Here is a 23,190-nt window from a genome sequence, read left to right on the forward strand (position 1 = left end):
GACCAGGCAGCAGCTTTCATTTTTCTTTGCCCAAAAAGCTTCTCTTTTTTTGCGAACAAGTTTTAAAACTGACTGATGCTGAGACTTTAAAAAAAAAATAGAGAAAAAAAAATAGAGAAAAAAATAAATAACACAAAAAGTGATGTTACCCAAGCAAGGCCTTCTAATAAAGGAGTGGCCCCCTCACCCATCCCTCCCTACCTGTGCAAGTCCTGCTCACATCAGTTTCCTTCCATCCAATTAGGCGACCTGGGAGACCCAGCCAGCACCATCCAGAGGGACTTCGGAGTGGTGATGGGGTACCTCCAAGAAGCTTTCAAGATGGAACCAGGGAAGCTTATGGCCACTCCACATCTCTTAAAGTTCCACTGGCTCGATCACTACAGATTAGCGAAGAACTGCTGAGCAGAAACCAGTTTTCTACAGCTGCCAGCCATGGGCCATCTGGACTGCAGAATCATGGACAGCACTTAATATTATCCAGGGAGGCTTCTTGGGCAAAACCACACTATGAATTCAATTTCAGCCGCATGAAATTCAGGGGAAATGGTGCACTCAGCAACATCAGTGACCTTCCTTTTCTTACAGAAAACTCTGCCTTTCAAAAAATGGCACTTCATACTAAACAGGATGGGAAAAAGGATGTGAGCCATTCATCTCCTGTGGATTTAAAGATACCACAAGTTCGAGGCATGGACCTTTCATGGGAGTCCCGCACTGGTGACCAGTACAGCTATAGCTCTTTGGTAATGGGTTCACAAACGGAGAGCGCGCTTAGTAAAAAGTTAAGGGCTATCCTTCCAAAACAAAACAGGAGAAGTTTGCTGGATGCTGGACCAGATTCCTGGGGCTCAGATGCTGAGCAGTCTACCTCTGGACAGCCATATCCCACCTCTGATCAAGAGGGAGATCCTGGCTCCAAGCAACCTAGGAAGAAAAGAGGGAGATACAGACAGTACAACAGCGAGATACTGGAGGAAGCAATCTCTGTGGTTATGAGTGGGAAAATGAGTGTTTCCAAAGCTCAGAGTATTTATGGGATTCCCCACAGTACACTGGAGTACAAAGTTAAAGAGAGGCTGGGCACTTTGAAAAACCCTCCAAAGAAAAAAATGAAATTAATGAGGTCGGAGGGGCAGGATGTTTCAATAAAGATGGAATTAGATCCCCAGGGAGAGACAGCACAAAGTGCGAATGAATCAAAAGATGAGTAGGGATGTTGTAGAGTGCCAATTACTTTACAGACTGGGTGAGCACTACTGCATTGTTCAGCTCCTACTGAGTGCACCTGACTCCCCTCTGTTTACTGTGACACTTGCTTCTTTGCAGTTTAGCATAGACTCGTGTGGGCACAGGTGAAAGGTGTGCTCTGAATGTTGCATATTTGTAAATTTTCGGGCCCGGTATGGCTCAGATCCTTTTTTTTTTTTTTTTTTTTTTTTTGGGCCTTTTGCATGTTTCTCTGTTGTTCTATGGAGACTTGAGTTACCTCACAAAGAATGCAGACACGTGGAAGTAGACTCCTTGCTTGTGGAGCCTGTACTTTCTCTTTTTTCTTTTCATATTTGCCTTTCAAAACCAAGTCCACTTTGTGAAACTGATTCTCTCTAATGCCAGACATTCTTGAATGAGAATCAAACTATTTTTTATAATAATTTGAAAAGCTTCACAAATTCTTCAGAACTCTTTTTTTCCCCTTCTTGGATCCAGTTGATTGAAGGATTACGCTAACACAAGCTCTTTAGGAATGGCAAATCTTTTGAACTTGGAGATGGGTAATCAATTGGGTCTAATTAGGCTTCTGCCGTTTTCTTTCTAAATTAATTTATCATTAGCAGTCTGCTTAGTGCTCACCCAGAGGGGAGGGGTGGAGAAACTTACATACACTACCTTCGGAATACTTTGGTTAACTACTTTGTAACACTACCTTCGCTGTCATTTTGTTTGATATTTTATAAAGGTGAGATTTAGACTCACCTGTTTGAGGATGTAGCCTTATCTCACGGAAGACAAGCTCCTTTTAGTCAGGAGCAGTCAGGGTACACTAAATGATGTATTGGGGTATGCCTCATTTTAACAAAACTATGGTTCTTTGTAACCTGTCACTTTTTACAGACTTGATTCTGAGTTTACTAAACTGCGGTTCCAACAACTTGGTTAAATGACTCTGAACTGGGGAGTGGGGGTACGCGTAGCAAATTACTGTGATCTTGCGTAAAACAAAACAGTGATCTCATAAACTTTACAACCTCTCTAGTCTGCCCAAATATCCACATTAATGAAGGATCTGTGTTAATGTTCAGGGAAGAAATAAAAACACACAGGTAGCCTGATCTGATTTAGGCTCCACATCATATCTAGCTGTAATGCTGTCAGGGTTGAACACCCAATGGGTGTTTCCTTTTTAAATACTACAGTTGCCAGTAGCAGGAAATGTTCTCATATATCCTGCATTTCTTTGTTTTACTTTTACCTGGTGTTGATTTGATAGTGGTTTAGCACACACTAGTGTTAGCAGTTAAACCTCATATAAACACTCCATAAACCACAAGTCCAATCGTTTTTATTATGATAATATTTTTATCATTATATACTTTCAAGATACGTTTTGTACAATACTCTTGTCTTTGATCGTTTCTGCTGGAGTGATCAGTCACCAGATAAAGCTCACTGGACTTAATTACAATTTGACCAAATCAGAATTGCTGGTTCTTCAGGTGGAAACACTTTAGTCTTAATTTAAACTTGTGCAAAAGGTTTGTAGGACCACCATTTCCCCAGTTGCACAACCAAAAGAAGTGTTGGAATTTGTGTGTGAGAGAGCATTAAGCACTGTTAGTGATTCAAAGTGGATACTGAAAGTTCAATGGAAGATGGCCTCCGTAGCCCCAGGGCTACTGAATGAATTCTGGAGCAGTTAATTCAATTAGCCTTCTTTTGTTTATATATATATATATATATATATATATATATATATATATATATATATATATATATATATATATATATATATATATATATATATATATATATATATATATTTTCCAGAAACCTATTATGTTCAAAGGTTAGGCACACCATTGCTGTCATTTTAAATATGCACTGTTCATTCTTGAGATGGACTGGGCTTTTGTCCCAGCTATGCTTTGTTTTTGTTTTTTACTTAATGTCAACACTCAAAAGTCTGGTTCCTCTTAGAGATCTAGCTGCCATCGCACCATTTTAAGCAGTTTTAAGCTCAGTAGCAGTATATAAACTCTGCAATATAGTCCAGTTTATCTGTGGTTTGCAATAAAAGTGCACTGTTAAATGTGTGATTTCATCTGCTGTTGGAGGTATAGTGGAAGGTTTGCTGCAAGCTAAAAATGTTACACTTGCATAGAGTTTTACTGTTCAGAGAGGTTTAACCTTTTGCGGTTGTCTTTATTTAAGTGGTGTATGAGTTGAGTTTTATTGCAGTGCAAGTGGAGTGCTCATTTACTCACCTCAATATTTTGTGTGTGTCTGTTTAAGTGGATGACAATCGTGCAGCAGAAGAATGGTGTGCCTACCCTTGAATGCTGCAGTTTAAAAAGAGAACTTGTCTTGCATCAATTCAGACTGTAGGCTAAGAATTGTAAATAGATAGTGAAAAGTGAAGTACTCTTATTATTTGCTTTGGTTAGAAAGTGAATTTTAAAAAACAAACCAAACGCTTATCTTTCTCAGATTAAATGTCCTGAGACCTGAAGATTGTAATATTCAATGTCTGCGAAGCTTTTAAACATTACACTTGAGATCTGTGATCATTTAATATTCAGGTAATCTTTCTTTTCTGAGAAGCTTTTGAACAACCATATTTCCTCCAAAGGTCTCTCTGTTTAAAAAGAAAAAAGGAAAAAAAAAGTGTAGATTATTTTTAAGCACTAATTGCATTACGTTGGTAACTGCAATATAAAATAGCCATTATTGTTTTGTGAAGCATGGTTGAGATTAGTTAGTGGTCCCTTTTAAAATTTCATGAGCCTCTCAAAAAATAAAAACAATTAAAAAAAAAAAAGCTGCTGAATATTCAAAAGATATATATTTTACCTTATTGTAGGTTTTGTAAATTTAGTCTGTAATATTCAGGTGCACCTTTTAATGTTAAATTTTGTTTCAAAGTCCCATCTAACATATTTTCTCTGAGGTGATTGATCACATGACTGGTATCGCTCTAGAGCTGCAGTGACCCACTGATGTTTGATTTCTTTCTTTCACTACATATTCTTTACAGGCGCTTTCAGTGTAGCTATCTTCGTAGTATTTGGGATAATTTAAAATATATAATTGGAATTAATGTTTGTCCATTAGCATGCTTAATTTTCTGCTGACTAGCAGTTTGCATGGCCAGAATTCCCAGTTGACCATATTTTGGTATGGGAAGATGTGGTTCACTGCTGTCTTTATAACAAAGGCTTTGTTTCTCATGTTATTTCTGATAAGTGGATGCTTATGTTGTTTGGATCAGTTGGACAGGAGATAGGGCTTAGACCTTGTTCCTCCTGGTGCTTTTGTGGGAGCACAATGATAACAGAACACAGACAAATTGCTACCCTGTGAAAATCAAGGAGTCTGTAGGAGGTGGCCTTTCAGGTATTTTCAGTCACTAGTTTTCTCTTGTTCCCAAGGGTATCCATCAGATATAGTCATTGGATTCAGAGTATTGTTGTATAGCACACTGATGATGTAGTTTTCACTTAGCTGAAAGAAGCTGATGACAGCAAGAAACTGTGAATCATATTTGTGGCAGTCTCTGAAAACTAGTTTTTCAGTCCAACTATCATGAAGGAGAATCCCTCTCCCTATTCCCATCCTAGAAAAGTAATGTTATATTTTGTGTGTATAAAGTTTTAAGAATCAATTTTCATATTGTACTGAAGTTTAGATGTTGCTTGGTAAATCTTTGCTGCAGCATATAATGAAGATGTGGTAGGGGTCCTGGTGTGGAGTTAATTATCGTACAGTTCTGGTGAGCAAGCCTGACATGTATGAAATGTATCCGTTTTTTATTTGGACCTGTAAAATGTAAAAGTGCTTTCTTAGAACTCTAGTGACCTATTACAAATTATTACCTCACTTTCAGCCAGTTGGATCCTCATTCCACAATGTAGTAGGCATTCTTATTGTGGCTGTTACACTTGACTCCAGCTATAAAGAATGGAACATTCCAATTATATATTGTAGGGGCATGTAGTATTTGGGCTTTTTTTTTTTTTCTGGTGTAGAGGGAAAGTCCTCAGAGCCCCATGCAGTCCATTAAAAGCTCAAGTCACAGCTTCCTTTAGAATCTCTCATTGCTACTTCTGCATTAGTCAGATGAACTTCCTAAATAGCAACACAAAAAATGTGTTCGCTCTTCTCACTGGCCCCAGGACCCAAACTTTGACTGGCGTATGTTGCTTGCCACTAGACCTGAAGTCCAGCCCTAATATTTCCCATCTCAGAACACAAATGATTCTTAATAAATGTATATGATTGATGCCTCTTACGTGGGAACTAATTCAGCTGCACAGTCTAGATGTAACTATTACGTACCTTTTTGTTTGTGGTTCTTTCCTGAGTCGCATGCCTGAGAACACTCCTGTCACACAAGAGGCAGCTGCACATATACATTGAGATTGTTCAGGAGCAGACAAAGAATGATTTGTGCCAGTGGTCCTGGAACAGTTTTTATGGTAGGGGTGCTGAACATGGAAACCATGTATTTGGGCTGATTTTACTACTTCAAGCCAGGGGGGTGTGGTAGCACCCCAAAACCCCTAGTTCTAGCGCTTATGGTTTGTGCTGTGTTTCATGGCAGACCTGCATTTAAAAGAGTCTGTAAATATTTCCTTCAGGGAAGTGCAAAAGAGTAGGCTGGCTTCCTAAACAAATTGATTAGGGTTTTGTGAAGATAACTGGCAAAATGATCCCCCTAGTCCTGGGGTTTACTAAACTCTGTACAAGCCGTAATAACTTATTTGTTCATATCAAATTGTTCTTCAAACTGTACTGAAAAGGATAGTTATACTGGTGTCAGGTGGAACGCAAATTTCCAAGTCTTTCTGTTCAGTTTCTTTAGGATTAAGTCTCTCTTCTTGGCTGTCCTCGAGTTTTAGGAGTGGTAGATGAATGTGGCCTGTGAGTGAAGGGAATGCTGTGCAATTCCCTTGTCTTATCCAAAATGCAGTGTTACCAGAACTATAACATAGAGAGGTCTTTTTTTATTTTGATGATGTACACTAGCTGCAAGTCCAAACTGTATGAAGGAGAATTTATTACACTGTATAGAAAGCTTTATTTGTCACAAAATGATTTTTGTTTTAAATTCTCTGCCAAAACATAGTGGTAACATTGGTATGTTGCCTACATTTTTATGAGGGTCAGGAATATCTTGAGGTTTTCCTTAATAGAAATTTCAGCAGTGAGATTTATGCTGGTTTAAGAAAACCCACCTTTTTTTTTTTTTTTCCAAATAAGATTATATTGACTAATGCTAGTATACAAATTATATCTATGAACTTCTCTTTCTGTGACTAGTTTTGGTACTGTTAAGGTTTCCACTGCTTTTGAATTGTATTGAAAACTCGAAATTAGATCCTGCAGAAGCTTAAACATATGCACTGTTAGTTAGTTGCAAGTTCATTTGGAACTAGCATATATTGTAATCACTATATTTACTCTTTAAGTATGTAATATATAATTGAATTTTTCATCATATCTTGATGATCGCTAAACAGAAATATTGTAGACACAAAAAATGACCCACAGGTACACTACACATATAGCAAAAAAAAACCCCAAGAAGTTACATGCAGACATTCCAACATCTGTCTTTCACAGATTCGGGGTTTGACTTCAGCAAAATCTGTGTACCAGCATTACAGCCGTCTTGGATTTCATGTCCTACAAAATTATCCCCTTACTCAGGTAATGACCTGAAAACCTTCATTTTAAAATAGCCTTATAGTATCCTCATGAAAATTTCCTAGCCCAGTTGCAAAATCTATTTCCCCACCCTTTTTACAATTAAGGATTTTTTTAAATTCTGCCCAGAAAATTTCATTCTCTTTCTAAAAATATATTTTACTTGTCCCTATTGAATGGGTAAGTAGAATTTAGCAAGATTCTTAAGACAATATATTTGCAGATATGTCTGTCTGGGTGAATATGATAGTGGCTGGGGTTAGGATACAGACAGATCCATCAGAAGAGAATTTTCTGTGGTCACTAGCCAAATGAAATCAGATCTAGATATTTTCTCCACCCTAAAATAATGAAGACAGCACTAGAATTACTAATACAGTTTATCAAATACTTGGTGCTACATCTCAAATGTTTTGCAGGTGATATTTTTATGCTTGGTGGAAGCAAGTACAGTAAACTTTATTGTCATTATAAAAGCACTTGTCTGACCTGTAGTACAATACCGGAAAAGGGATACTTCAGCACTTTTTTGCGTTCTAATACTAAAGTCTTAATTTATCTGGTCTTCAGAGTCTTAGATACTGTAAATGTTACAATCTAGGATTATTATTAACCACTTTTCATGTCAGATCACAAGTTCTCTTGAGATATTAATCTGGCTTCAAAGAATAATACTACAATATTTTATAATGTTCAGGCAACTTCTAAATGTATATGCTTGATATTTTAACAAATCATTTCCACAGACCATTTCAGGGCTTGAGATTTGGAATCTGGGGTAACAGGGAGGGAGGAGGGAAATTTCCCAAAACGAAAAATCATTTTAAATCATTGTGTAGTGTTCAGTTTGAAAAATATATCACTAGGAAAATGGGTAGGGATTCTCTCTCCCTTACACCTTCAGGGAATGAGCAGTGTTTAGAATCTTTTGGCTGAAATTCAAGCCTTTTTACCATGTAAATTTTTAATATAAACTCACTGACATGCTTTTTACGTCTGAGGACTGAAAATGGATCTAAATGTTTAAGTTGTGGAATGGTCTATTTCTTAAATGAAGGGGGAACATTTTAAAACTAACTAGATTAGAATACCAGCATTCGTGTGCTTAAGGAATTTTAGTATGTAATAGCAAAGTATTTGATTAAAAACCTAATCTTGAATTGCTAGTCTGTAATTAGGTGCATTCTAATTTAGCAGGTGACTATTCTTTACTTATTAATATGTGATGGGCTTTTTGCAAATAGAAACCTTTATCTGATTCCCATGTGTTGCTTGTACTGATGGGATGTATGCTTACAGCAGCTTACTGCTGCTTTAAAAAATGTATAAAATATGTTTGGAGTGTTTGCTCATAACTCTTTCTAACCTCCACTTGTTAAATTGTCAGACATTGGTATTTTATCAGTCCGCACTGTAAGTTAAACTAATGTTCTTAGGAATCCAGCTTGTACACACTGTTTAAAAACCCTCAGGGACAGTTTACACACTATCCTCACTCAATTCAGGTACTTGTACTCTATTCTTAAACCTAGCAGTGACTTGTATTTTGTTTTGCTTTTCTTTTGACGTGCTGATAGCACATCTTTGATGAATGTCAACTTAAAACTCAGTTCAGGTATCCAGGTATAACTCAGCCAAACGGATTTTAAAGCTGCATATTACTCTCCAGCACACAGTGCCTCAGACACTTATAGTGGCATTCTGTATATTCAGTTACTACTGAACAGATCGCATGGGGGTTCCTGTTAACTATGTATTGTAAGAAATGTCTCTCTATATATTATATACATATATATTATATATGTAATCTTAAACTTATATATTTTAAAATGCCACTACTAGCCAGTGCAGCTAAAGTAAAATACATTCCCAGCTGCTTCCGTAAACACTACAGAAGCATTTCCTTCATGTGGCTCTTGCTTCTCTTTCACGATAACTACTTCTAAATTCAAGCACCGGTCCTTGGGTGTCTGACCTCTACATTCTAGTTATGCAATGTCTTTAGAGAATTCTGTGCACTGGCCACTGTGATGGAAACCAATGGGCCAGAAGTGCTTTGAGTTTATTAGTAATTGTTCTGCCAAAGTCAGTGTTGTATGACAAGCATGTAAACCTGTCAGATAATCAGCAGAGGTCCAAGTCTATAATAGTCTGTATAATCACTATCACATAATTGGAAAGACTAAGCCCCTGACAGGTGTCTCTTTTCTAATGCTGAGCACTAATTGAGAATGTGTTGGCACTTAACAGCTGTAGTGATGGGCCTGTCTGCTGTATCTGCACAAGGGGTGTGTGTGTGTGTGTGTGTGTGAAATTTTAAGGAAAAATCTGCTTCTTTGAACCTCTAGTAATCTGTCTGCAGTCGCAAGTCAGCAACACCTCTGCTTTATTATTTGATACTTTACATCCCAAAAGAGTTCTCTTTCTATTTATGTGACCCATAGTCTTTGATGAGTATGGAAAATGGCATTTCTCTCTGACCTCTAGAAGTTCAAGTGTCATGGGAAAAAAAACAGGAACCCCCCCCTTTACTCTTATGGACCTCATTTCAATATACTGTTTACAGTTTGACGGAATTGTATAATTTAATATTTCTCTTGTACTGTAGTTTATATTTATTTACAGATTTTTTTTGTACTGTGTGATTTGAACTTTTGTTCCTTGCTATGATCAACGTTTTATGTAGTAGAGCACTTATGATCACAAATTAAGGTTTTTGGTTTGATTGCACTACATTAATTTTTTTAATGCAGTTCTGATTTTTTGACTGGACTAAATAAGCTGTGTCTTAATGTATGTGATAAGTACTTTTAAATTTTTAATTCATGTGGTCCATTTATTTTTTTTTGCATTGTATGTCAGAAGCGCTAATTCTCTTGTTGTGCATGTGTAAGATTTAATGGCTCCATTGTATTATTTGACCATGTCATTTTGGAAACACATTCCCAGCTGTAATGTTGTGTATGGTAGTTTTCACTGGATGCTAGACTTTTCAAAACCACTATTCTTCTAATAAATTTTGTTGTGAAAAACTTTAAAAGGGTTGTAATTCTGTTGTTTCTAGTGTGTATCTTAAAGTGTCACAAATTACATACCTATGGTTGTAAAATGTAAATTAACAAGAATAAAGAGATGCAGAGGGGAAATAAAAATGTAAAGTTAATAATTACTGGTAGAAGGATCAAGGTTTGGAGTCTCCATCTGTTTTCCATAGTAAATAGGATTCCTGATTAAACCTTTTTAGCAGTTGAGTAGCGGATGCATGTGAAAGCTGAAATGCAATCTTGCAGGAGTGTGGGTTCCCATGATCTCCCTTCCTCTAACTAGCTCTCCGTCACTGGTCACCTTAATTTTCTTTCATGGTAAATAATTTATCTAGTGAATAGAGAGAATGGTCTCTTGGCAAAATGATGTGGCTGGGCTTATTGAGGATTTACTAATGAATTAGAAGTAGACACCATGGTCATAAATGCCTAGATAAAAATACCTGGTTTCTGCTTGTGTGGTTTGACCTGGCTTGCTGATATGTTTTCCCTGGAATGTGTACAGTTAGTAGCGGTGCTGATGTGTCTTTGTTGCTGGATTGCTTGTCAGATGGAATTGGACCAAGAAAACTGTGGTTTGCTTGACGGTTTGCTGTGCAGAAGTCAGCATTAGTGTTGCTCTCATCTTCTGAGCAGATATTGCTCCACAGAAGAGGAATGTCAACAACTCTAATTAATACACGGAAAGCTTCCAATAACAGTAACTGTGTGCTCGCTGGCATCTTTCTGTATTTGGTCCTGAGTAACATTCAATATAGTGGCACCCTGCTTCAGCTGTTCCTGACTTTAGACCCAAATTTAGCTTCTTTTAACCCATACTTCGTGTGTACCACTTTTAATGTTAAACATTATTGATATTGGAAATGCTGACTTGTGAAAAGTAGGTTACTACACCAGTTGTACAAAGAAATGGAACCCACATAATTTCAAGCTGTTTCTGCTAAAATTCCTTATTTGGACCTAGATTGGGTGAAGGCAACAAATAGTAGAAATCTCCCTGTTGTGTGGACATTCTGTTAGTGCTATGGAAAATCTGATGTCCTGCAATTATGTTCTGCCCCTTATCAATCAGAAGTTTCTTATTTATTAAGCTTGGGTACATAAGGGCCTACGTTTGCTAACATTGCCTTCAATTCACAGTGAAAAATCCTGGAAGAGTAACTGCTACAGTGTGCAGACTAGCCTGCTTTCAGGGTTTTACTAACCCTGGTACTATGAAGTAAAAGAAAATGCAACGGTTACTTGACCACGTTAAACTAGCAGTTACTTTCCAAATAATTCTTTCACAGTAAAATCAAAGTGCTTTGATTGGAGGTGACGCTTCATCTCAAGCCAGCAATAAGCCTCTTTATATTTATATAATTTAGAAACATCAGTTTCTCTTGAAAACTAATATTTTCCATATCTTTATGCATGACTAATGTACCCATCACTGTAAAATGTAGGTGCCAAGTGATCAGTAGATAAGCTATTACCAGCAGGAGAGTGGGGTGGGAGGAGGTATTTTTTCATGCTTTTTCTGTGTATATAATAAGATCTTCTACGCTTTCCACAGCATGCATCCGATGAAGTGAGCTGTAGCTCACGAAAGCTTATGCTCAAATAAATTGGTTAGTCTCTAAGGTGCCACAAGTACTCCTTTTCTTTTTGCGAATACAGACTAACACGGCTGTTACTCTGAAACCTTGCTAAACTGTGACACTAATGAGCAGAGAGGAGCAGCCCATGGACAAGCTGAGGAATGGCATTTTATGCACCATGGGGCAGCACGTAAGAAAGTGCAGCGATGATTTGGAGAAGTGGCCAGAGTTTTAAAACAAACAAAAAGAAAGTATTTCTTCACACAACGCCCAGTCAACCTGTGGAACTCCTTGCCACAGGAGGTTGTGAAGGCCAAAACTATAACAGGGTTCGTAAAAGAACTAGATAAATTCCTGGAGGATAGATCCATCAATGGCTATTAGGGCCCTACCAAATTCATGACCATGAAAAACACGTCATGGACCATTAATTCTGGTCTTCCCACACGAAATCTGGTCTTTTGTGTGCTTTTACCCTATACTATTCAGATTTCACAGAGGAGACCAGCATTTCTCATTCTGGGGGTCCTGACCCAAAAAGGAGTTATGGGAGGGTCATAAGGTTATTTTAGGGGCGGGTCATGGTATTGCCACCCTTACTTCTGTGCTGCCTTTAGAGCTGGGTGGCTAGAGAGCAGTGGCTGTTGGCCAGGAGAGCTCTGAAGGCAGCACCCCGCCAGCAGCAGCCCAGACGTAAGGGTGGTAATGCCATACCATGCCATCCTTACTTCTGCGCTGCTGCCTTCAGAGCTGGGTGGCTGGAGAGTGGCAGCTGCTGATGGAGGGCCCAGGTCTGCAGGCACAAGCAGAGAAGCAAGGGTGGCCATGCCACCCAGCAGCCACCACTCTCCAGCCACCCAGCTCTGAAGGCAGCGCCACCACCAGAAGTAAGGGTGGCAATACCCAACCCTCCCTGCAATAACCTTGCGACTCCCCCCACAACTCCTTTTTGGGTCAGGACCCCGACAATTACAACACTGTGAAATTTCAGATGTAAATAGCTGAAATCATGAAATATACGATTTTTAAAATCCTATGACCATGAAATTGACCAAAATGGACCATAAATTTGACAGGGCCCTCGCTATTAGCCAGGATGGGCAGGGATGGTGTCCCTAGCCTCTGTTTGCCCAAAGCTTTGAATGGGCGACAGGGGATGGATCACTTGATGGTTCCCTGTTCTGTTCATTCCCTCTGGGGCACTAACACTGGCCATGGTTGGAAGACAGGAGCCTGGGCTAGATGGACCTTTGGTCTGACCCAGTCTGGCCGTTCTTATGTAATGGAATATTCCAGCTGCTGCCATTGCGGGGTGGCGAGGGATGCTGCTGCTGCAGCCGGTGAGGGTGGGTAAGTGAGGCGGGGCGAAGTGTGTGGCTCCTCCAAGGCAAGTCCAAGAAAGTTGAAATGGATGCAGTGGAAAAGGAGGAGGGATTAAAACTGAGGCATGATGTCTTTTCAGTTAAGTTTCCTCCCACATTCGAAGTAAAGGGGTGTTGGGATGACAGAGGAACCCGAACAAAGCTCGGTATTTGACTTAAAATCACAGCTCTCAAGCTGGTTTCCCGGCATGGCTTTCCAAACGTCATAACTAAGGCTACGTTTTAGTCATGGGTATTTTTAGTAAAAGTCATGGACAGATCACGGGCAGTAAACAAAAATTCACGCCCCGTGACCTGTCCATGACTTTTACTAAAAATACCTGTGACTAAAACTTGGGTGGGGAGCCGCAGGTGCTCTGGAGGGGCTGTCTGGGGGCACCCCGGGTGCTGGGGGGGAGGCCCAGGCCCCCTGCTGGTGCTGGTGGGTGGGTGGGAGCTGGGGAGTGGGACCCCACAGGTGCTGGAATGGGGCAGGCCATGGCATGTGGCCCAGGACCAATGCTGGGGAGAGGGGTGCATCCCAGGACCCTCGCTGATGCTGAGAGGGACCCCTGCAGGTGCTCGGGGGGGCATGGCGTGCAGCTCGGGAGTGGGACTCCCGCTGGTGCTGGTGGGGGGGAACCAGGCTGTGGCGCATGGCCTGGGACCCCCGCATGTCCTTTGTCCATAATAAAGCATCAGAAGAGTGCAAACTCTGTTTTCCCTCTTTGCATGCCAACTTCAACTTCATAGAAATTTTATAGGGATACTCAATACATAGGAGCATTTGATGAAATAAAAATCACTAGTGTTCCACATTATTCCATAAAATTCCATCATTCCATAAAATGATTTCTTTAGTCTCTCGGAATTCCCTTTTCTTCCCTGTTTCCCCATCTGCTGTTCAAAAAGTCTCTAGGGTGCTTACTTTATAAGTGTCTGTCCTCCCCTTGGTGGACTCTTCTTCTTTCTTGGGGAATTGTTTTGAAAGTAACTTTTTAAAGACAAAGAATTATTAAACAGGTTTATGGAAGGTGACAGGAGTTGGCATTCAAGCTGCTGATAGTTTTATCCAGCTCAAGGAATTGGCACTAAAACATTTCTTCAGCTCAGGCAATCACATTAAAAATAGAAAAAGGACATGGTAGCTGTTGAAAAAATATATAAAGCACAGCAGTTGATCCCAAAAATTAAAGGTGAGAGTTGGTGTCTTAAGTGCAGAGAATATTTAGCTGCATAGAGGATTTCAATTGGGTTGCTTTTCCTAGCCTCGTGGAATCAACAACACAGACAAATTGAAGAAAATGTCTAACACATTTTTTTCAAAGCTGAGTTACATAAATGCCATTTCCTCAAAGTTCAGAGCTTGTGAGCATTGAAATGCAGCTCTACATCTTCCCAAAGGACTGGCCAGAGCCTCAGTGACTCAACTGTCTTAATTTGTTTCAAAATGAAATCTCTGGATTCTGAGGCTGCCTTTTTTGAAAGAATTGCTTTCTCTCTAAACCCAAGGCTTTAATGCTTTGCTTCAGCACTGCTGAGCAGTTCATGAAGCAGGTTTTGACATTCATTGTTAAATTTTAATAGTGGGTTGTGTGAGGAGAGGATTGAGTCTATCCGATGCAGGTCAGCCAGCCATTTTCTCCTGTGACTAATGCACATGCAATGTAGTTTTAAGATGTGGTGCTCGTGTATCTGATGAATTCTCCTGCTGGGAACCTTGTTGTAACCTGAATCTAAAATGCTTACATATTGGATCAAATAATGCAACCATAGTTTAGAATCCTGATGGGTTTTTCTTTGGCTGCACAATAAAACAAAAAAGGTGACCATGTTCTTGTGTTTAGAGCATATCTCTGCCTGCTGTAATTTAGCAATACATTGAATTTGTATTTGTTACTTATACTGTTCTTCCAAAGGGAGTGCATGTTGAGGTTTTTCTATCAGACTGATTGAAAATATTGTCCTGTACAACCCAACAGTGACTTTACAGTTGTTATATCCACTAACAAAACCCCACTGTGGTGCTTGATCGAATGGTGATAGTGGAAGGTGGGACCGTTATGGCTAAGGTAGTGAGGAGGTGATTTCATTTCCTTTTTTGACCTGTTTATAAATCTCTGCAATGCTCTATGTAGAAACATTGTTTTCTGCATGTTGTCAAGCTACACATACCGGAAAGGCATTTCCAGTTCCTACAACCATGTGACAAGTTCAGACAGGAGTTTCTGCCCCTCCTACTTCAGTAGTACACTGTTGTGGTTGGACATCTCATTTGTTCTGTTCAGCTTTTTATACTGTACCCATCACCATGGTACCCGAGCGTGATTACTTCCAAATCTTTGAAGAGTGTAACCACTTTTGAGATATTGACAGTGTTTTAAAATGTCTTTGAAAACTGTCTTTGTAAAATGGCATTGGGGTTTCCGTTTTTGTGTAAGTAATTTCCACAGCAAATGCACTCTGTTTTTTAGATTTCTAGCCCTTCAGTCTCAGCCGGGGATTTGAAAATCAAACTAGGTTTTTCTATCTCAACCTTATTCATCAGTGATAAAGTTTCCATAAGGCAAATTAGATTCTTGGATACACAGGTATAACCCCATTGCTGACAGTAGGTTTGCATTGGTGTAACTCAGTAAACAATTCTGTTAATGCACAAAAAGTAATAGAACAGTTTACAGAATATTTAGATAAGTTACTTGTATGCTAGTTGGCAGGGCGTGGTGAAATTCACCCTAGGGTACTTAAGGAACTAGCTGAAGCAATCTCAGAACTGTTAGTGATTGTCTTTGAGAACTCGGGTTCTGTGTTTGCCCTTCTTCAGTCCTCTGGAACCTCACCCGTCCTGCCTATCTTTAAAAAGCAGAACAAAGAGGACCCAGGGAATTAGACTAGTCAGCCTAACTTCAATACCTGGGGGCTCCCCGGACGCAGCGACATCCCCCTCACTTAGCTGCTATGTGGAGGCGTGGCCAGGCAGCTCTGCCTGCAGGCACCTCCCCCACAGCTTCCATTGGCTGCCATTCCCAGCCAATGGGAGCTGCGAAGCCAGCACTCTGGGTGGAGGCAGTGCGCAGAGCTGCCTGGCCATGCCTCTGCTTAGCAGCTGAGCAAGGGGGATATCGCTGCTTCCAGGGAGCCCCCCAGGTATGCGCTGCCCAAAGCCTGCCTCATCCCCTCCTGTGTCCCAACCCCCTGCCCCCTCCCACACCCAAACTCTGCTGCAGGGTGGGAGGGCGTAGTGGCCCAAGACTGCCCTACCAGCGGCCGGTGCAACTGGTGCAGGGGCTGCCTGTGCTGCCCCTGAGCCAGGCTCACTGGCCACTGCAGAAGTCATGGAAAGTCACAGAATCCGTGACAAACTCGCAGCCTTACTCATAAGCAAACTATTGAACAGGTTTATGGAAGGTGACGGGACTTGTCATTCAAGCTACCGATAGTTTTACCCAGCTCAAGGAATTGGCACTAAAACATTTCTTCAGCTCGGGCAATCACATTAAAAATAGCAAAAGGACGTGGTAGCTCTTGAAAAAAATATATAAAGCACAGCAGCTGATCCCAGATGAAATTACTATAAGATGGTTGCGCAACTGGTTGACAAACCGTACTGACTTGGATAATTGAGTAGAGTACATAAATTGGCCGTCAACAAGCTTAGGTGTGAAATTAGATGAAGGTTTCTAATCACCCAAGGGGAGAAGTTCTGGAACAGCCTCTGAAGGGGAGCAGTGTGGGGCAAAAAAACTAAGTGGCTTTAAGACTGAGCTTGCTTGGTAAGTGTCTGGAGGGGGTGGTGTGATGGGACTGCCCACAATGGCATGCAGCTGATCTGCGACTGCTGGTAGTCAATATCCCCCAGTGACCAGTGATGGGACACTAGGTGGGGAGGGCTCTGAGTTACTACAGCGAATTCTTTCCCAGGTGTCTGGCTTCTGGGTCTTGCTCACATGCTCAGGGTCTAACTGATTGCCATATTTGGGGACAGGAAGGAATTTCCTCCCAGATAGATTGGCAGAGATGCTGGGGGGTTTTCGCCTTCCTATTCAGCATGAGCACGGGTCACTTGCTGGTTAGTGTCAATGGTGAATTCTCTGTAACTTGAAATCTTTAAACAATGATTTGAGGACTTCAGTAGCTTAGCCAGAGGTTAGGGGTCTATCTCAAGAGCAGCTCGGTGAGGTTCTGTGGCCTGCAATGTGCAGCAGGTCAGGTTAGATGATCGCAATGGTCCCTTCTGGCCTTCAAGTCAATGAGCATGCTTATAAAATGTCCATGTGACGCCAAGCGGGGAGGGGTTGCTGGCACTTTGGAAACCAGAGTCAGAAATCAAAAGGCCCTCAGCAAATAGGAGAATTGGTCTGAAACCAGCAAGATGAAATTCAGTAAAGACGAGTGAAAAGTGCTACACTAAGAAAGAAAAGATCAGATGCATTATGAAATGAGGAATAACTGGCTGGGCAACAGTACTGCTACTAAGGGTCTGGAGGGTGATAGCGGATCATCAATTGAATATGAGCCGACAATGTGATGCGCCTGTGAAAAAGGTTTCTATCATTCTGGGGTGTATTAAAAGGAGTGTCATATTGGAGACTCAAGGTGGGTGAGATCAGATCTTTTATTGGACCAGCTTCTGTTGCTGAGAGAGACAAGCTTTCAAGCTTACACTGAACTCTTTTTCAGGTCTGGGGAGTGTTGTATGTAAGATGCAAGAGGTAATTGTCCTACTGTACTTGGCACTTATGAGGCCTCTGCTGAAGTTCTGTGTCCAGTCCTGGGCACCAGACTTTAGGAAAGATGTGGACAGATTGGAGAGAATCCAGAGGAGAGCAACAGAAATGATATAAGGTTTAGAAAACCTGACCTATGAGGAAAGGTTAAAAAACTGGGCATGTTTAGTCTTGAGACAAGAAGTCTGAGGGGAACCTGCTAACAGTCTTCAAATCAGTTAAGGGCTGTTCTAGAGAGGACGGTGATCAATAGTTCTCCACGTCCACCGATAGGAGGAGGATAGGACAAGTAGTAATGGCCTTAATCTGCAGTAAGGGAGATTTAGGGTAGATGTTAGGAAAAACTTTATAACTCTAAGGGTGGGTAAGCTCTGGAACAGGCTTCCAAGGCAGGCTGTGGAATCCCTATCACTGGAGGTTTCTAAGACCAGGTTGGACAGACACCTCTCAGGGATGCTCTAGGTTTACTTGGCTCTGCCTCAGTGCAGAGGGCTGGACTAGATGGCCTCTCCAGGTCCCTTCCAGCCCTACATTTCTATGACTCCAGCTTCCATTTCTGCAGCTATGTCGGCTTTACAGAGCACACAGGATTAAAAAGCAGTCAAAACATAAGCTTTACCTACATACAAACTTGCCCTAGTTGAACTATACCATTTTAATTAAACTGGTACTCATGCCTCTGGGGACACTCTTAGTTTGGTTTAAGAGTGGCTTATTTTCTTGTATCTTAAACTTGATTCCTAATTGACTTGAGCCCAACTGAATTAAGCCTGGTGTGATGGGTTCCCCCTGGGGTGCCACTTGGAACCAAGGTACCACTGAGCGGGCCTGTTCCACCAGCCTGGGCTCCCTTACACTGTCCTGCTGAGCCAAGCCTCAAGCCTCCTCCAGCATAGACACAGGTAGAGACATGCCCACTGCAGAAAGACACAGACACTGAAATCAGCACTGCATGGGAAGGCTTCAGCTAAGGAATTGCCAAGCACTCAAGTGCACACCCCCTCTGGGATGTAAGCCCAAAATTGTATTGTCTTGCACAGAGAACTGTATAGCGTAAGCTCATGAGGTTCGCTCCCTCCCTCAATGTGGAGGAAGATATGCACAGCTTTCTGCCCCCCTAGTTATGAATTCCACAAACTGGTTTTAGAGAAAACAAAAACAAGTTTATTAACTACAAAAGGTAGATTTTAAGTGATTGTAAGGGTTAGCAAACAGATCAAAGCAGACTACCTAGCAAATGAAACAAACATGCAAACTAAGCTTAATACTAAAGAAACTGGTTACAAGGAGTAATTTCTCACCCTAACTGTTGTTTTAGGCAGATTGCAGAGGTTCTTGAAGGCAAGCTGCTCTTACTTGCAGCTTAAAATTCAAGGTATTTCTTTCACAGGCCAGACACCTTCCTAGCCTGGGCTCAGTCCTTCTCCCCCTGTTTGTCTTTGTTTCTTAGATGTTCACCACAGTCATTCTGGGCGGGGATTCAGTGAAGAACCCTGATTATGTCCCTCCCCGGCTTTAAATAGGTTTTACATATAGTGGGAATCCTTTGTTTTCCAGTGTGGAACACACACACATACACACCCCCAGTGGAAAAATACTGGTATTCTATCATGGAGTCCAGTACCAGGTGACTTAATCACATGACCCTGCAGTGTCAAAGCAGCCATGAGTCAGAGGTTGTTTGTAGCATCTCAGGAAAGCTTCTCGGGAAGGTGGGAGATTGGCATCTTCAAAGACCTATTGTTCTCCCTAGTGGTTCGTTGACTTGTTGCCAGACCGCCAGACTGATTGCATTCTGTCTGGTGGGCATTCCCCAGGTGCAAACACTTTTGTAGTACAGATGTATAGTCGATATTCCTAACTTTAGATACAAAAATGATATAAATGGGATAATCTTATTCAATAAATCATAACCTTTCCAATGATCTCTCACATGCATTAGCTTGCACAAAATATACCATCGTTATGCTATAATCATATTATAACAATCTATCTATGAAGAATATGGGGCTATATAGTATCACATCTGGTTTAATCCAAACAAACGTGTCCATGCAACCTCTTACAACAGTTTAACATAATCTGCTTAAAAATCACAACTTCAGTTAGAAATTGATGTCACGGTGCCTGTAGACTAGCCCACAGGGACAGCTCTGACTCTGAGCGACAGCATCAAAACTCAGCTTTTTCTGGCGGCAGAGGGAGGAGAGTTGTAGGAATTGGGGAATGAAAGGGCTGTTTGAATTTGAGAGCCACTAATGATGGCAGGGCTTTTTGAAAGGGCAAGGCTTTGCAGTGTTTCCTAAACATGGTCAGACTCTGGATTCACCTGATCTGAAGTTAGACAACAGTAGTAAAAATGCAGGTGTCCTGTAAAGGTTAGAGCTGGCACAATGCTGTCGGCAGTTAGGGAAATATGGGTCCTAATTGCTCTGGCAGAGACAGGGCCTTCAGGGTTCCGACACATGTAATTCCCAAAAAGGAGTTACAAATGTGTTTGGCAGAAGAGCTCCATGAGCATTTGATGACCAGCCTGTGCTAACTGGCTGTCGTAGGCTTTGTGTAAAGTGAGAAGGGGGGGGGGGATGTTCTCCTGGTTGGTAGCACCAGTGGAACTGCCTGGTGAGAGAATCTTTGAAAGTGTGTCTAGTAAATGCAGACTTCGTGCTATTGTGGCTTCTTCGTTCATCTTTACCCTTGGGTGGGGAGTGGCTGGTCATATTCACTTCTCTGAGAGCTCGATTCCCCTCAGGGGACAAATTAGCGGGGATGAATTCTGACTTATTTTTTTATAGCTCAGGTTTTTTTGTAAATTTTAAACGGAACCGTTTTCTTGCTTAAATGAAAACTGCACAGAAATATAAAATATATTCTAACCGCAACAGCTAATTACAAAGAGTAAGTTGCTAAAATCTATTTATTTATTTGTATTACCATAGCGCCATGGAGCACAAGAAAGCAATGAGATGATATTGGTCAGCATCATAGGCCCTGGGTGGAGTTTGCATGCTTTAAATATAATAAACCATCACAAAGAAAAATAGTTGTTTAAATGATGACAGCATGTGCAGTCATCATTTAATTTACAATCTACCCAGGCAAAAACTGGACACTGAAACACCCTGGGAGACTTGGGCTGAAGTGCTTACTTAGAGGGATGGGAGATGGCATGTTCTGGACAAGGATTGGGGTTTGTGAGCCTTGCACTAGCATTGAATTTTGTCCAGAGATATGGCTGGAGAGGGCAGGCACTCTTGGGCCAGTGAGCTGAGAAGGAAACTTCGGGACAGGGAAGCAAAATCTGTAAGACGTAAGGATGAGCTAGGAAGCTAAAGAAGAGCTATCGGGGGTAATAAGAAATGAGAACAAAGATGTAGGTAGAATGAAGATGTGCAGAGCTTTGAAGGTGAGGATAAGAAGCTTGAACTTAATAGGCAACGAGGTATGTTAGGACACAGGAAATGCTCCTCTTCATTGGAATGCATGAGAAATTCAAAGATTTCCTATCAATGTTTTTGTTTTAACAGATGTCTAACTACTGCAGAATTAACCTGTATCATTTAATAGCAGTTGAACAACAGCTAAGTTAACCCACATTTAAAATAGAACTTACTTTAGCCATCAACTTTGAGTTAGTCTTATTCCCTAAGCATTCCAATGGTGAAATGCATTTTCCTTGTCTTAACCTACTTCCCAACCAGGAGTCCTTCTGATGGAGTATCAGCAAAAAGTCAATTGCCACTTGAAGGACAACAGTTGGCTGGAGATACTGACATATTTCTGAAACTGGTCATTCATATTTCAAAATATATCCTTAGGCAGTACATTTCAGCATTTGTGGGTAGAGAATGCTAAAGTTGAGGTTACAGAAGTGTTTCTGTTACAGTACAGCCGTGTCTGTCCAAAGCTCAGTTATCTAAAACTCCCTGTTATCTGAAATGGGGTCACATCCCCAAACGTCAGTTAATTATGCCGAAGATTCCCACTATTCTCCGATCTTATTCAGCATCTCCCTCCTGACGTTGAAATAATTGCAGTTGTCCTGCTTGTATATTTCACAGTATCAGGTGCTATAGCTAATTGCTGCATCTGATCTTTTACATCTTCAGAGCAAAAACCCCTGCCTCACGTTTGCCTGTTTCTGCAAGAGTCATGAGACTGAAACCCTTGAAGTTTCCCTGTGTTGGATGGTGGCAGTGCTTAGTGCTAGGGCTACAGGGCTGGGCTCAGGAATGGCTCTGGGGTCATCTGCACTGGAGATGTTTACACGCACCAGCATAAAGCGAGGCTCTCGTCTGTGAGGCGTACCCTGGTGTAAGCCCTGTGTGACCCTAGCGCAGGGCATCTCCGGTGAGGGTTTGTGCTGGGGTAGCTACCGTGGTGCAAAAATCCCTAATGAACACAAGCTATAAGGTCCCCATCCTGCCACTGGGCCCCTACTAACTTCAGTGTCTGGGCATAGAGATCTGACTATAGGATCTGGGCCTTAGTGCTTCAGTTCCTGATTTACCAGAGCCCAGACCAGGTAGCAGCAATGATGTGTTTGGAGATGTGGAGTAGAGCTGTCTACACACTACCCTCCTATGGGGAGAGTCAGATGCCACTTGCCTCTTCTGTGCTCATGGAATCATTCAATCGGACAGTGCTTCCTCCTGCTTAGCAACGGGATTATTCCCTGCATGTCCTTCTCTAGTGTCCTGTTCAGGTGCTTTTACATTTAAAAAATGTGCAACGCTATGAGAAGCCTTTGAAGAGCTCTGCACGGCAGATGTGGTTTGCCAGCTGTCTTCTGGCTTTATAATATGCACCTCACTGTAATAGCAAGGTATCACCATCTTCCATAATGCCATGCTCAGTGCTGATGCTATTCGAACCATCTCACACAGGAGCACTCGTGCTGATTTCTTTTTCCACCCTTAAAAGAAAAATCCCAAATGTCCTTGGTAATTAGAGAGATCAGTCAGGACAATTCTGAAAAGCCCTTGAAAGCCAGTACGTGGGGCAATGTTTGCATCTTGATAAATTTCCCCTGGTTTTAAACACACAGGCTTTATGGCAAGGTTTTTAATTAGCCCCAGCAAGGCTAATGTTAGATGTGTCACAACTGGTGATAAACCCCTGTACAGGAGTGGGGTGGAAGGGAGCAGAGACAGGAACATTGCAGAAACAGAGCATATTATGGATTGTGTTTGGTTTTTAATTGTGTAAAAGCTACATTGGCCTTTCCTGGCTTTGTTTGGATACAGGTGGGGAAGAAGGTTGCTTTAAATGTGTAATCCCTCTACAAAACGAATACTCTGAAGGGTTAAAAGTCGGTGCCTGCTGTTTATCTGAGCCAGTTGATTCATTGTACATCCTGAGTAAATTGATGAGCAAGTGCAGTTTGCAAAAAATCCCTACAACTTTTTTTCTTTCTGCTTTTAGTTTAAACGCACACTTTATAAATCCCCAAAGCACGTCGCCAAGGACAGCAGAAATCCAGGGGCCTTGAAAATTCAGTGGGCCTGTGGTCTTTTTCTGTAGCTCTTTTGCTTGTGCTCTGCAGCACTTA

The 23,190-nt window shown here is 41.3% G+C and overlaps 1 protein-coding gene across 2 annotated transcripts in view; it reads left to right on the forward strand.

Moving 5' to 3' along the window:
• LCOR (ligand dependent nuclear receptor corepressor) overlaps window positions 1–2,927 on the forward strand; it is a 72,660-nt gene extending 69,733 nt beyond the window's left edge. For both annotated transcript variants that reach the window (XM_073354596.1, XM_073354595.1), the window contains one exon: window positions 245–2,927. In XM_073354596.1, coding sequence (XP_073210697.1) covers window positions 245–1,214 — 970 coding nt within the window. In that variant the 3' untranslated portion in view covers window positions 1,215–2,927. The remainder of the gene's footprint in view (window positions 1–244) is intronic.
• The last annotated feature ends 20,263 nt before the right edge of the window (window positions 2,928–23,190 follow it).

The sequence above is a fragment of the Lepidochelys kempii genome, chromosome 7 (assembly GCF_965140265.1).
Source record: "Lepidochelys kempii isolate rLepKem1 chromosome 7, rLepKem1.hap2, whole genome shotgun sequence".
Lineage (NCBI taxonomy): Eukaryota > Metazoa > Chordata > Testudines > Cheloniidae > Lepidochelys > Lepidochelys kempii.